Here is a 14,090-nt window from a genome sequence, read left to right on the forward strand (position 1 = left end):
TTTGTCTTACGGGTACTCAGCCGGAATTGATATTGAATCACCAGCGATAAAATCAAACCCAGACCACCTATATTACATTTTCAAGCTTAGATGCTTTCGCTTCAGCACAAGTAACTACACAAGTAACTAGTTTTAACTTGATGCAGAGACTTGCTGCCTCGCAGCGTCCCTTGTTACAACCTTTGAACCTTCACGTGTCAGGAGGCCACATTCCATATTCAACACGCTTTTAACCAAAGTTTCAAAACACTCCTGCGGCGTTTTAAACTTTTTATCCAAACTTAAGAACAATTTAATGTCCAACAATTCAATGCGATGTTTTTAAATTTTGCATCCCAATTTAATGTCTAACAATTCAGTGCGATGTTTTTTAATTTTAAATCTCAATTTAATCTACAACAATTCAATGCGATGTTTTTTTAATTTTTATGCAAAATTTTTTAGACTGCCCCATGTCAAGCTCACACTTCTCGAGAAGCCAACTCTTGTCCATGTCCTGAGCTTTAGCTCTCCTCCAGATGTCCTGAGCTTTACTCTTTAATCACTACTTTTCACGCCCATTCAATGTACATATTATATAATTAGATCTTCCATAAACGTTTGATCTTCTTTCTGGGCGGTTCCATAAATGTTGTTTGATCTTCTTTCTTCGCTGGTCTACCTCCGTTGCTGGTTTGTTCGCGCATGACATGTTTGGTTGTATGTGCATTCCAGACAAGAAGCCCGGTCATTTCTAAGGGCTTTCCCATGTGCCGGACTGATGCTCATGACGATTTGCTGGCCAACATTGTCCTAAGCTTTACCTTTTAATCACTACTATTCACACTCATTCAATGTACATATCATATAATTAGATCTTCCATAAAGTTTTGATCTTCTTTCTTCGGCGGTTTACCTCTCTTGCTGGTTTGTTCGCGCAAGATGTTTGTGCAGAAGCCCGGTGAAGGGTGAAGCAGTTGTGTTTCTTGATGTTTGTTTGTGCATTCCAGACAAGCCCGGTGAAGGGTGAAGCAGTTGTGTTTCTTTATACAGGTAATTGCTAAGGGCTTTCCCATGCGCCGCACTGATGCTCATGAGGATTTACTCTCCAACATTGGAGAAAATAAGAAATAGGGTAGAGGGGCGGAGATTGATCACCATATGGAGAGCATTACCACTGTGTGTCTGTTGGAGACGTGGCCACTGTTGGAGCTGCAGTGAAATTACACTCCACCATGATCAACGCTTTTGTTCACCATATGGAGAGCATTACCACTGTGTGTCTGCTGGAGACGTGGCCACTGTTGGAGCTGCGGTGAAATTACACTCCACCATGATCAACGCTTTTGTCCATCAGAGAATTATCTGAACTTTCACATGCATGTTGCGTTATGGTAGAATGGACAAGTGCATGTTGCATTATGGCATTATAAACAGGTGGCAAAATTATGGGCCCACAGTAAACCAGTGGTAATTTATATTTAATTAAAAGATTAATAGTTAGTGGATAACCTTGTAATTACGGAAGGATGTATGTGAAATATCTGCATGCATTACAGGTGTTCTTTTGCTGGAAATGTTCAAGAGTTTGTTGTTGAGGTGTTGGCAGCATGGCGTTAGTTGTTTTTTTTCACTGAATCTTGTCGTCCGGCAAGCATTGCCATTAGCAAATTTTCCATTTTAAGTTCTTTTGTGGAGTTACTGCTACACCTCTTATTGGATTAAGCAGATGCCTTTGGATCAGCAAATAGGTAGGTTGGGGTGCTTGGAACTGCTTTTCCATTTTTAGATCATATCGACCGCCATCTTGGCGTATTCCTGCGAGGCTGGAGTCTGTGATTTGTCGCAGATGCCAATTTGACGTTAGCTGGGCGAAGTTGTAATTCAGGGCTCTGTTTAACAGGGTTTAATTAATATTTTTTTGCCAGTTTAGTCAGCAACTTTGATCGCTTAAAATCTTTCCAGAAATTTTAGAAATTGTTTCAGCTGCTTTGTCAACCAAATAATTTTTGCCAGTGTACTCAGCAACGATAAAATCGAGTCTACAGTTTAAATGACAAAACAAACGATCAGCACACATTTCAGCCAATCAAATTAAATGAGGATGAAGATCAGATCGCTGCAAGTCCGCTTCCATCGCTCTCGGATGGAATCGGCACAGAACGAAGTAATATTTCATGTGATTGCTTTGATCAACAATTTCGATAAGGCCAATTGCACTTGCCTACGCATATTTCCAAGAAAAATGAAGTCTCTGCGTCTTTTACCCTGTAATAAATCCTATTCGCTAAAGGACAATTCCTTTCAGCTGGCGCCATGCAGATGATCAAAATTGTCACTGTTGGAGTTTGTAGACTAAGACGACCATATTTAGTGCACTTCAAAGATATTTTGCTTCTTTGCTTCTGTCCAGTCCGCACAGACTCATATTTAGCGCACTTTGAGTAAATCATTTTGCCTCTGTCCAGTCCACACAGACTCGGCTTTAAAGAATTTTTTGCATACAGCACTGACAGCTATGGATTGACCCTTGAAATTAGGACGAAACTTTGTTTCTTGGTTGCAGTAGGGTTTCTAGCCGAAAAATGAGGTTTTGGGAGAAATTTTGCAGATTCGAGTTAAACAAAAAGGAATTGCTTTAAAATTTTGATATAATGCCGGAATTAAAGAAGATCTGTGCACATAATTGAGTGCTTCTCTGCAACTCTTTTGTCACTTTTCCGTCAAATTTGTAAATGCGTGTCCAGAAGATCATCTTGTCTCGAAGAAACGCTCAGGCAATCTGTAGACAAGTTTTTTAAAGCAAAGAGAAATGGACATTCCTCTGTGTATGCAGTCTACTCAAGCAGGTGTTATATCTTTAAATTTAGGTAAATAAAGGTACAGCTGAGCTGGTGCTGCGAAAAATTAGAAGTTTTTCATCCTTGGAATCTGGGTAATAGCCTTCAAAAGAAGAGAATTTGGAGAAAAGCCAAACGTGAAAGCCAAAAGAGGGGAAATTTGACGTCTGAAAATCAGCAACGCACCGGCTATAAAAATGTACACGAGAAAGAAGCTGGATTCATCCGGTCGAAGTTCGGGACGCACTTTCGATCTCAGGGCCATTGCAGCAGGTTCAAATGGAGCACTGGTCAGTACACAAAAATTATATATAAAGTGCTGCTTTTTTTAGTTTGAAAAGGATTTTGCACGTTATGTTGACGATATGCCTCTGTCTGATTGCTTGAATTTATGCACGTAACAACGCATATTAGAGCTCCATTGCTTGTGTGTGTCCGATTGTTTTATGTCTTGCTCTTGTTTGCATGCTTTATTCATTATGTCAGATTGTTCAGGTATTAAATTTGTTTCCTCAATTACCCCCAAAGCAACTTTAACTTCTTGTCATAGGATAATTTTAGACACAGAAAGAAATGTTGCTGTTGGATTTGAATATGAAACTTTTGTGTGTCCGATCGTTTTATTTCTTGCTTTTGTTTTGATCTCGTTTGCATGCTCTACTCATTATGTCGGATTGTTCAGGTAAATTTGTTTTCGCAATTACGACCAAAGCAACTTCAACTTCTTGTCATAAGAATAATTTTAGACAGAAAGAAATTTTGTTGTTGGAGTTGAATAAGAAACATACATGTTTGTCCACCGGTCGTTGGAGTTGGAACCTAATAAGTTCCAAAATGAGTTTACCAATCCACTTACAAGCATCCTCATAGAGAGTTGTTTTTTAGAATTTTATAAACTTACCCCTATAGGGTGCTACCCTGCAAGATTAACTTGCATAGCTTTTGTAGGATTGTTTCTTATATTTTTCAAGGTTTGGATTCAAGTTTTCACCGTTTTGAAATTTAAATTTTTGAGGTAGAATTTAAAATTTGAATGTGTTAGGTAAGATATATTTATTTACCTATCCACACATTTTTATAAAATAACATATAATTAAAGTGATTCTGAAGCTTATGAGTATAGTAAAAGTTTTGTATGTTTCAATTTCAACAAAGATAAAGATAAAGTTCTAACAATTTTGAGAACTCAGAAGAGTTTCATTTTAAAATTTGACAATGTTGTATAGGAAACATTCCACTACCTACTCACAATTTTTCCTATTTTACGCTTAATACAAATATTTCATTACTGATTCTGCTTCGTTCCGCTGGTTGCTGCTTAATAAAATTAATACACATTCATATTTAAAGTTATTTAGCCACATTCATGTTTAAAGGTTTGTTAACTCATTTAGATTGGTAGTCATTTATCATTGAATTTGTGTGTCCTGAAATTGCATATCCCTCAATTATCATTGAATTTGGGTGTTTACTGAAATTGCACACCGGCAGGGACTACAGCAATGCCAGTTGCCCTTGTTAATACTTATTACGATTGAAAAAATTAGTATACACTAAAAATTTAGAATATTCTTTACAACCCGTTAAATGACTTGATACTCAATTTACATCCGGTCAATTAAAAATACAATCTTCAATGGATTGATTTAACGTTCAAAATCATTAGTTTGCTATCACAAATGTAAAACATTCAACGATTCTAGTACTACTCAGGAGTGCTCATCGACTGGCTACAACCGCTGATTCTAATTTTTTCTTTGGAACCATGGGAGTGGTGATAGAAGCCACTTCAATATTTTGCCTGTGAGTGGCATCTTATCTTCTACAGACACCGTCCCCTGTATTTGCGAGCTCTCTTCTGTAAGGTTGACACCTGAACTGTCATCTGAAGCAATCCCATGTAATAACACAGGCAAGGGTGCTATTGCTGCAGCAAGGAATTCTTCAATCTCCTGCCTAGGTTTCGAACGCTTCAGAGGTACTCTTGGATTGAAGTATTTCTCAGGCTCTGGATGATAATCCTGAAAAAGAGGACAAGAAAAACAAAATGATAACGGTAGCCGTTCAGATTCCAATTAGAAAAAAAGTAATCTCATCGAGTGAAAGAAAATGATATGGACAAGGTACATACCAAGCCCACATGCATTCTTCTCACGAATTTGTTGAATTCTTTCCAGCTATGTTCTTGCATGAGTTCTTGAGATAGCCTTAGATAGGTAAAAGCAGATATTCGCTTCTTGGGCGGTCCTGTTTCGTTTATTCCCTCGGGTCTGGATTGCCTTACAATCTGATCATATGCTTCTTCATCAAATCTAGGTAAAGCATTTTCACAGGAAACCTCAATACCTTCTTTCCATCCAGCATTTAATACCTGGAACCACACATTTTTCAGATAACCAACGCCCAAAACCAAAAAAGACGATATCTAACTATGTATGGATTTTCTTCAGTCTAAATTATTTTTCAGAGATTCAATGCTGGTCAATTTTTCACTTCCTTGAAATATTAGTCATTGTGACCAATTTCTCACTAGCACTCATTTTATCAGATGATACATCATAAAGCTCATATTTCCTACCTAAAATAAAATTTAATTTATGTGCGTTCTCCACTGTATTAAGTTTAAGCCAATCCCTAGTTTGATGCAGCGTGATTAAGATTGAATTTAGCAGAACCAGCTATGGAAATCCACCCTGATTCTGTCAACTTCAATTTTTTTTATTCACCTGACGCACAAGAGCCTCCGGCCCACAACCGGCTTCGGATGGTTGTTCATTATCCTGCATTTCAATGCATGTGAAATTCAATACCGCCCGATGTCTTGCCAGCATTCTGGCTATGGGTCTGTATCCATCTCTTTCGGTTAAGTTGTAATAGCCTGCTGTAAGCTCTGCAGCATGATTCCCAGACTTGTACCACCAGTGAATTCCAGCAACCTACAGATACGAAAAGAAAGGAAATGAGACTAATGTTCACTCATGATCAGAATAGGTTAATGGAACTTGAAAATACAGCAAGTAATAATAGTAAAAGATAAATTGGTTGGGTTGCGGTTCAAGTGTAAATTATTGGAGATTTACAGCTGTTAGTTTATATTTGAATCTCAGCACAGTTTAGCTAGGCTGAGGCTAGGCCAGGGCTAACCCCAATGTTGGATGGAAGAATGATCTGCCCAACAGTGAAATGCTATCACTGGATTATGCCAAGCTCGGTTGATGCCCCTTGGGATAGTTTAATTCCCCAAAGTGGCTCCCATCCTCAAACCCTCCCATAACATTTGAACCTGTGACCTGGTAGGGACTAAACCCCACATAAACCAATTGGTCTACATGGGTTTAATCTCAGCACACTTTATTGTTTATCCAGGTTTCTACTAAAAGGCTTGAACATTTACCATGATTAGTCCAAGTTCGATTCACAGGGCTCTTTGGTGTTTAAACTTTATTCAGGTTTTATTGGAGAATCCTTAAGCGACATGTTCCAGGAGTCTCAATCCCACTCTGGCCAAACAATGAGGGGTCTCCGGGCCAGTAAAGAAGAAAACAACAAAATAAAGTGTGCCTAGGAATTTTCACAATAAAAGTGGAATGCTCTATGCACTTATTATGGAGAAGATCATGCCAGGGACAATCTGAGAAGCTTCAAAATACCAGATACATAATGTGTAAGTACCAAGAAATATTCAATTTGAATGGATGCTGGTTGTGCGTCCTCAAAGGATTTGTAATATACTAAACACCTGTCTAGCCGCTGGGACAGCAAACTAATTCACTTTAATTGCCACTGGTGAAATTGAAATGGGGCGAGGTTAAAAGAAGAAAACTATCTTCGTAGGTTCATGCTTAGACACCCTGAAATGAAGTTGCTTGGTATGACATGAGCCCACCTTGCCACTGGTGAAATTGAGGGGGGGGGAGGTTAAAAGAAGAAAACTATCTTCGTAGGTTCACGCTTAGACACCCTGAAATGAAGTTGCTTGGTATGCTATGAGCCCACCTTAGCTGCCAACTTGATCGGGCAGCCTTCAAATATTTCAGAGGCTGCTTCGAGGATTCTGTCACCATGTCTTAACAGAACAGTTGAATACCATGTCAGAAAAAACCTTCCACGATCTTTTGTACAAGATCCATCCTTACGAAAGAAAGGTGTAGAATTTGGTTGGTCATTGTAATTGCCAGCATCGTAAGGACTTGAAAATGCCCACTCCGGCTGTCTGATACTTTCTGCAGCAGCTTTCAATTCTGACAGAAGATAACTGTCATAGCACTGTTTTCACAACCATCAAAATATTCACGATTTCAGAAAAATGACATGATTTATATACTCGAATGAGCTACATGGATAGGAAAAAAATAAAATCGTCCAAATTGTTCAGAAAAGCGTACTTTCTTACCTGAAATTCTCCAATTCCAGGGAACTTCCAACCCTGACTTTCGGGGTATGATGGATATCGCAATTCACCTGCTGGACCAAGGCCAACTTCTATCTCAGTTACTGTCCCAGAATCCAAAAACTCAAGCATATTTTCCCTGAAGTTCTTCATGAAATCAGAGTATACCTGTTGCAGAGAGGCATAACAGTTGCAATTAACATGTATCAGGAAAGAATAATATTGCTACTAGGTTGAAGTAATGCTTTGGCTTTGCCAAAAATGTTGACTTACTGAGATTATATAGTCACTATACCTCAACAGCGGTGCGACCTTCAAGTACAGGTTTGTCATCCACACCAAAGGTAAGGCATTCCCTGTTCCGTCTACCATCCTTATTTGTAAAGAAGATATTTGGATTTGCTTCACCAATCTTTAAAACCCACATTGGTAAAGGAATGTTAATATTGTCACCAATATTACCTCCACATTGATGAAAGGACATGATTGCTTGTAGTTTAAAACCATGTTCCTGGATAATACTAAATAAGGTTCTGTAAGCAGACCAATCATATTTCTTTGGTCCTTCTGCTTCTACAATTCCCCACCATACATCAACCATAAGTCCATCAACATGTGCAGCCTTAAGGGCTTCTAGATTCGCTTTGAGAAGATCTCTTTTTTGCAGTACATTCTGCTTTGAGATTATGTCCAGCTGTCACAGAAACAACATAAATCAGGACTGTTTGATACAGGTAAGCACATGCCAATGCCAAACTTTTCATCTTGATACCTTTACACAGAAAAAATCCTAAATTAATTCAATCTTTGTTCTTACCGGAAGCATGACAAACACTGGGATGTAATGTGCCAGTAAAACTTCAGTTTCTGTCTCAATGAACTCTTCTTCAACCTGTATCACAATTTATTCTCTGTCAGGACTTAGAATCTCTTTTTCACTGATCACAATATGCCCAAATGTCAACAATTTCATGCCTCATTGATATGCATTGCATTAATAGGTAGTATTTTAATACAAAAGCATTGGCATTACCATTTAGATATTAGATATGATATCCTATGTTGTACTCCATATGGTTCCAACTTGTGTTCTTCCTTACGATAATCTTCCCCATAACTTGAACTATTTTTAATTTTTTGTTTAAGACATCTTAGACATTGGCTACTATGAAAGAATATCCCTAAACCAATGCACCCAATACTCTCAGAGAGGATTTCTTGTAAGAATGTAACGATGTACCCCAAGTTCTCCACTTTTTTATAAAAGAAATCATATTTGGATACTCTGGTATACAATTTTGCTTTAACTTGTACCAAATGCATCTTTTGCTACTCCTCATTTTTTTGCTAAAAAATAAAATATCATCTAGAAAACAGGTACGGGTGAGACTTTGTTTAGTGTCTTTTGGCCACAGATGTATGATATTTGTACTTCAGATTTTATGGGCAACTTGGTAAAATGCCACGACTGATCTAACCTTTGTATTTTATATTTTTACATGTAGGAGATTCTGTCAAAGGTGATCACTCTTCCCCAATTGTCTAAAACTATATATATTAATGAACTAAGGAGTGTGCTGCATGCACAATTGTGGCAATCTCCTTTTAAGCACTTGCATTTTTGTTGAGTTTTATGTGAGAACTTGCATTGTTGTTAACTGTGCTCATATCAGGTACAAACTTCCAAAATATGGTATAAAATGATTATTCATCAATCTTGTAAATGTAGCAAGACCGCTAGTTAAACCAAACGGAATCACCAAGAATTCAAAACGGAATCACTGAGAATTCAAAACAACCACCTCTAGTAGTGAAAACAGACCTAAACACATGTTTCTTTAATTCTAGTCAAACTGGCTAAGTTTGTTGCAAGTTCTGTGAGTTGGTTGAGTACCCTCAAGCTGAAGAGGATGGCCCACATCTCTCCTTCAAGGAAAAATGGAAGGTGATTCTATGAAAACATCTTGAAAACAGTGAAATAGTAACTTAAACTATATATACACATTTTGATTTTCTTCTGTATTATTTTTTTCCTTTGTAATTACAAGAAAACATAAGAACTTTCTCTTTTAAAACTTAAAGAAGAGAAATATGCAAATAATTTTAACTCCATACAGCTTGTGATCCGAATTGGATTCATGAAGATTATCAAAGTGCCATGACTGTATCAAATCAGGACAGATTTCGAATTTGTGAATAAAGAGCGATTAGGAAGACCTCTGGACAGTGGCAGTTTGCAGCCAGCGAGGAACGACGAGGACCTCGGTCAAAGCGCGCTGACCGAGGCCCATGGAGACCGCGCAGGAGGCAAAACTGGCAGTTGGGAAGCCCGGATTGGGAAACAAAGGCCATTTCTGATGCGCGATTAGCGCTAATCGCGCATCGCTGGGCAAAACCCCTTGAGAAGGAAAGGCCCCGAAGCGCTCGGTCACATGGAAGCCGGGAAACCGTGGGGAAAGCGCTAAGGCGAAAGGCGAGACCCGCGCTCCAAAACCAGTAGTATATTGGAGGCATCCTCGGGCGGTAAGTGGATTTGGCGAAAAACGAGCGATTCCATACATTGCGCGACGCGTGTCCGGCGGATGAGAGAGAAAACCGCCTCTCATTGTGCGCTAATGGTCGAGCAAGTCAATCGCGCGAAATGAGCGAATGTCGTAGGATCTGGGGGCTCCAGATCTGACGATGGAGATTGCGCCTGATGGAGGAACCAGATTTGACAGGGGATTAAGCCGCGACACATAAGAATTTGACGTCCGATTTGACCGCTAAGTTGGCGGATGAGTCATTCCACAGTGTAACTAAAAAACCCGAACCGTTAAGGAAGAGCTGGCGCAGTTCGTGAGAGGACAAGTGGCCACTCCCTGTGAGACGTTGGCAATGACGCAGAGACAGGGAACTCCAAACAAACAGCAGCAGGCGAACCGAAGGGGCGGAAGAGGAAACGAACAGTCGAGGACAGATTGGCTTTAAGCCATGAATAGACACAGAACAGAATACAGAGACCGAGAGAAGAAGAAAGGAAGAGAACGAAGACAGAGAAAGTGAGAAAGAAGACAATAAAGCAAGAAGTAGAAAACAGAGAGCCGAGCTGACCATAGGCAACATCGAGCAGACAGAAAGCTTGAGAGGTTCAAGCAATCCCTGAGAGGATCTGTCGAGAATTGAGCACCACATTGGGCTCCTCCCATTAAAGACCAGAGAGGTCAAGATTTGGTAAGGAAAAGAGTCTGTGCACTCTAGTGGCTTGGGGAATCCAAGAACCACCCTACCAACATTCTCTGTTTCGGGAGACTCAAATTGAGCTCCTCATTGTAATTCTTTGCTTAAAAGACACAATAAAAGAAGGCCACCACTGAAAGCTGGACCGGAGATGTAGCCTTGGAGAATAGGGTGAACTCCTTATTAATTGTTGTGTTCTTACATTTGCTTACTGTGTTTTCCTTACTATTTTCCATTTTCCAGTGTTTGTGGATTTTGCAATCTGATCGATCTGTTGCCTAAAATAACATAGACACACACACCAGCACATGAGTCTGTAATACCTTCATACAATAATTATTTAACTGAGGTCACACACGAGTGATTTTCAGATCAGCTTGTTACTTAATCCTTATATCTTTTAGAAATAGAAATGTATAATCTCTATAATGAAGGCGAATATTGTAATTAAAGATTCAGTTGTATCCCATGACAACACTTTGCTTTGTAATCTTCTTAATATACAAAATCTTAATGGTGTATATATACTTGTAAGGAGATGGGTATGTGATGAACAAATGTGCCCCAATTTTGTCTCGTAGCCATCCACTAGCTCTACTTCATAATCATATGGGGCTTCCTTATCCAATATTTGTTCCTTTTCACAAAGGCCTCAAATGAAAAGTCTTGGTACATCTTCGATCAATCAAGATATGAGCATCTCCATGATTGATTTCTTAATGGAAGCAATAATAGATTTGATTTCAATTTACTATAAGTATTTTGACCAATTTTATCAGGAATATCTTTCTCAGTCACATTCTCTTTGCAAATTGCAGTAACCCCCTTTCAGGCTTTTCCTTTTTGATGTTTTCTTTGTTCATCAGAATGAGGACTGTTAGGACAATCCATAGTTATTGTTCTTGGACTCATACCTCCAAGATGGATAGGAGCATTGACAAGTTGCCAGCTTATGGTTCAAACCTATAATTACTTGATGCATGGTGGAACTACAAATAATCTGAGAATATTTTTGACAAGCCTCTTTCTAACTGGATGATTGGGCATTTGACTTAAGGGGACTTTCGTATCGGTTAAACTTCCTGCCAAGTTTAAATACCTTATTGGTGAATCTTCCAATACATGCAATCTTCTCCAAAAATGGAATCCAATATTGAACTCTAATAGGCTTAAAACCCATTGGAACCCTCAAGTAACTAATGATGTCTAACTAATGATGTCTCTCCCCTGCCTCCTACAATGATTATTTAACCTTTGGGTGAGATATAGTTGAACAATGGCTGAGAGTTAGCTTGAATATGTGCAAATATTTTTGACAAGCCTCTTTCTAACTGGATGATTGGGCATTTGACTTAAGGGGACTTTCAGATCGGTTAAACTTCCTGCCAAGTTTAATTACCTTATTAGTGAAGCTTCCAATACATGCAATCTTCTCCAAAAATGGAATCCAATCTTGAACTCTAATAGGCTTAAAACCCATTGGAACCCTCAAGTAACTAATGATGTCTCTCCCCTGCCTCCTACAATGATTAGTTAACCGTTGGGTGAGATATAGCTGAACATTGGCTAAGAGTTATCTTGAATATGTGCAAATTAACTGTAGCACTTGAAGCTCCATAGTATATCACTAAAGCTTTCTTCCAATGGTCAACCTCCCATTCAAACACCTACCCCATGGTAATGTCTATGAGAAGTTAGCGAGCAAGAGAAATAGATTTGCCATCTCTAATCTCTTCAATGTTCCCGATTCTAGTAATTGGTCTACAATTTAGGTCAAACCTTATAACTTTGAACAAAATGATATAAAATAAAGGAGACATAGGAAAGCGATGGTGAATCACTCTAGATGCAGTAGAGAATTGGGCAGGTTCCCTATTTGCCAGAATAAAAATGTTATTAGTGCAAAAAACACTCCAAGGCCAAAGAATGTTATGTCGGTAAAGTCGTTTTACTTTGAGAATGTTAGTTTGTGTAGCTTAGATAGGTATTCTAGTCTTAGGTGGTGCCTATGAGGCTAGAAACACAGATGGATTAATTATCTCCAATACTTAGAAAAAGTTTCTAAGGAAATTTATCTTAATTAGATTTAATTGGCCGGTTTATTTATTTTGCTAAGTTTAACTTAGGAAAAATGGTTAATTAATCGGGATTAATTGAGACAAATCGATTTCTCTCTAGTGACTTCTAGAAAAGTGATTGAATGAAGTCAAGATGATCTTAGCCATTGATTGTGAATAGGTCGTGGTTGTTGATTGCTTGACGAGAGATTATAAGAGGAGATCGATGGGGCTTTTGTTGACACAAGGAATTGCAGTGAGAGTGAGGGCACAATGATAGCGTGGAGGACACCAACAGTTGAGTTCAATGGTGATTAAAGATCGAGTTGCCAGAGACAGATTTCTTCACAACAATTTCCATATTCTCAGTGATAGAGGAAGATCTATTTTATCTACATAGGCCAAGTTTCCCCGCAGTGGTGTGAATTGACTGAAGTGGTTGAGTTGCAAATTGACTGAAGTGGTCGAGTTGCCAGAGGAAGAATGAGATACCTAGACAGTTGATTTGCAGGACAGAGATTGATTTTGCTAGTACCATTCGATTTTCTAATGGAGGTCGTGATATTTTGTCAAGAAGTGCGAATTGCCATAGGAAGCTGAGTTAATTGCTAGGTCCACACGTGTGGATCTATTCAGGGTTCCAGAGAGGCCGAATTGTTCTAGGAGGTTAGTGTTAGTTTTTTATAGCATTAGATGTGTTCTAGCCTTGAAATTTTGTGGAGAGGCTTGAATACAGGAGATCTCCAAAACCCATAAATAATTTATGGAAATTCCACCTAGAAATGACTTAATTAGATTATTAGACAATTTTTAAATATTTCCTAAGTCTAAACTTAGGGAATATGGTTAATTAATCAGTATTAATTGAGTCAAGGCGTGATTGATTTAGAAACTCACACGGATCGATCCAGAGATGATCCTGCCATTGATTAAGTTTTAATCTTGGTTGTTGGTGCTCCAACAGAGGATTATAAGAGGAGGTCGATGTAGTGATGGAGAAGACACTTGAGAGGTTCGATTTGAGCAGATCGATTTCCAGAGTATAGCAATAGTCAATGTTCCACGGGGACTCCCCCCCCCCCCTAGGGGTCTAGTTTCCTCGCTCCCCCGCGCTCCGGGGACTTGGGGACGAGTAGGGGACGTTTCCCCACGCTCCCAAAATGGAGGAAACTCAGGGGGACATGCCAGGGAAACGTTTCCCTTCCCTGAGGGGGCGTTTTCGAAAAAGGGGACGTGGGGGGATGTGGGGGGGCATGGGGGGACGAGAGGGGGCAAGAGGGGACGTGGGGGGACGAGGGGGGGCGAGAGGGGACGTGGGGGGACGAGGGGGGGCGAGAGGGGACGTGGGGGGACGAGGGGGGACGTGGCACACCTTTAATGCATTAAAAACCATTTTAATTAACTAAACGCTGAACTTAATCTTTAATTAAGAGTTAATTAACATTTAGGGTTTTGGAAAATCGTTGTTTCATGTTATAAAACCGGCACCCTGAACCATGAACAACACACTCACAGCCTTTGCAAGTTCGTTGAGCACTCCACTCACAGCGTTGGATTTCATTGTTCGGATTCATCATTCCAGAACTCCTCCCTCCCTCTGGTCAA

The 14,090-nt window shown here is 39.3% G+C and overlaps 1 protein-coding gene and 1 long non-coding RNA gene across 3 annotated transcripts in view; one reads left to right on the top strand and one right to left on the bottom strand.

Annotated features, from left to right (window-relative positions):
* The first annotated feature begins 522 nt into the window (after positions 1-522).
* LOC149232621 (uncharacterized) overlaps positions 523-14,090 on the top strand; it is a 74,060-nt gene continuing 60,492 nt past the window's right edge. The window contains exon 1 of the long non-coding RNA XR_016248174.1: positions 523-3,109. This is a non-coding gene — a long non-coding RNA (uncharacterized LOC149232621). The remainder of the gene's footprint in view (positions 3,110-14,090) is intronic.
* LOC149232622 (beta-amylase-like) overlaps positions 4,309-14,090 on the bottom strand; it is a 48,008-nt gene continuing 38,226 nt past the window's right edge. For both annotated transcript variants that reach the window (XM_089379460.1, XM_089379461.1), the window contains 7 exons: positions 8,027-8,101; positions 7,505-7,903; positions 7,213-7,377; positions 6,816-7,085; positions 5,546-5,755; positions 4,951-5,190; positions 4,309-4,840 (listed from right to left, as the gene is read on the bottom strand). In XM_089379460.1, the coding sequence (XP_089235586.1) occupies positions 4,565-4,840; positions 4,951-5,190; positions 5,546-5,755; positions 6,816-7,085; positions 7,213-7,377; positions 7,505-7,903; positions 8,027-8,101 (1,635 nt within the window). In that variant the 3' untranslated portion in view covers positions 4,309-4,564. The remainder of the gene's footprint in view (positions 4,841-4,950; positions 5,191-5,545; positions 5,756-6,815; positions 7,086-7,212; positions 7,378-7,504; positions 7,904-8,026; positions 8,102-14,090) is intronic.

Source organism: Pinus tabuliformis, chromosome J, assembly GCF_031772625.1.
Source record: "Pinus tabuliformis cultivar Carrire ecotype Pingquan chromosome J, CPIR1, whole genome shotgun sequence".
Lineage (NCBI taxonomy): Eukaryota > Viridiplantae > Streptophyta > Pinopsida > Pinales > Pinaceae > Pinus > Pinus tabuliformis.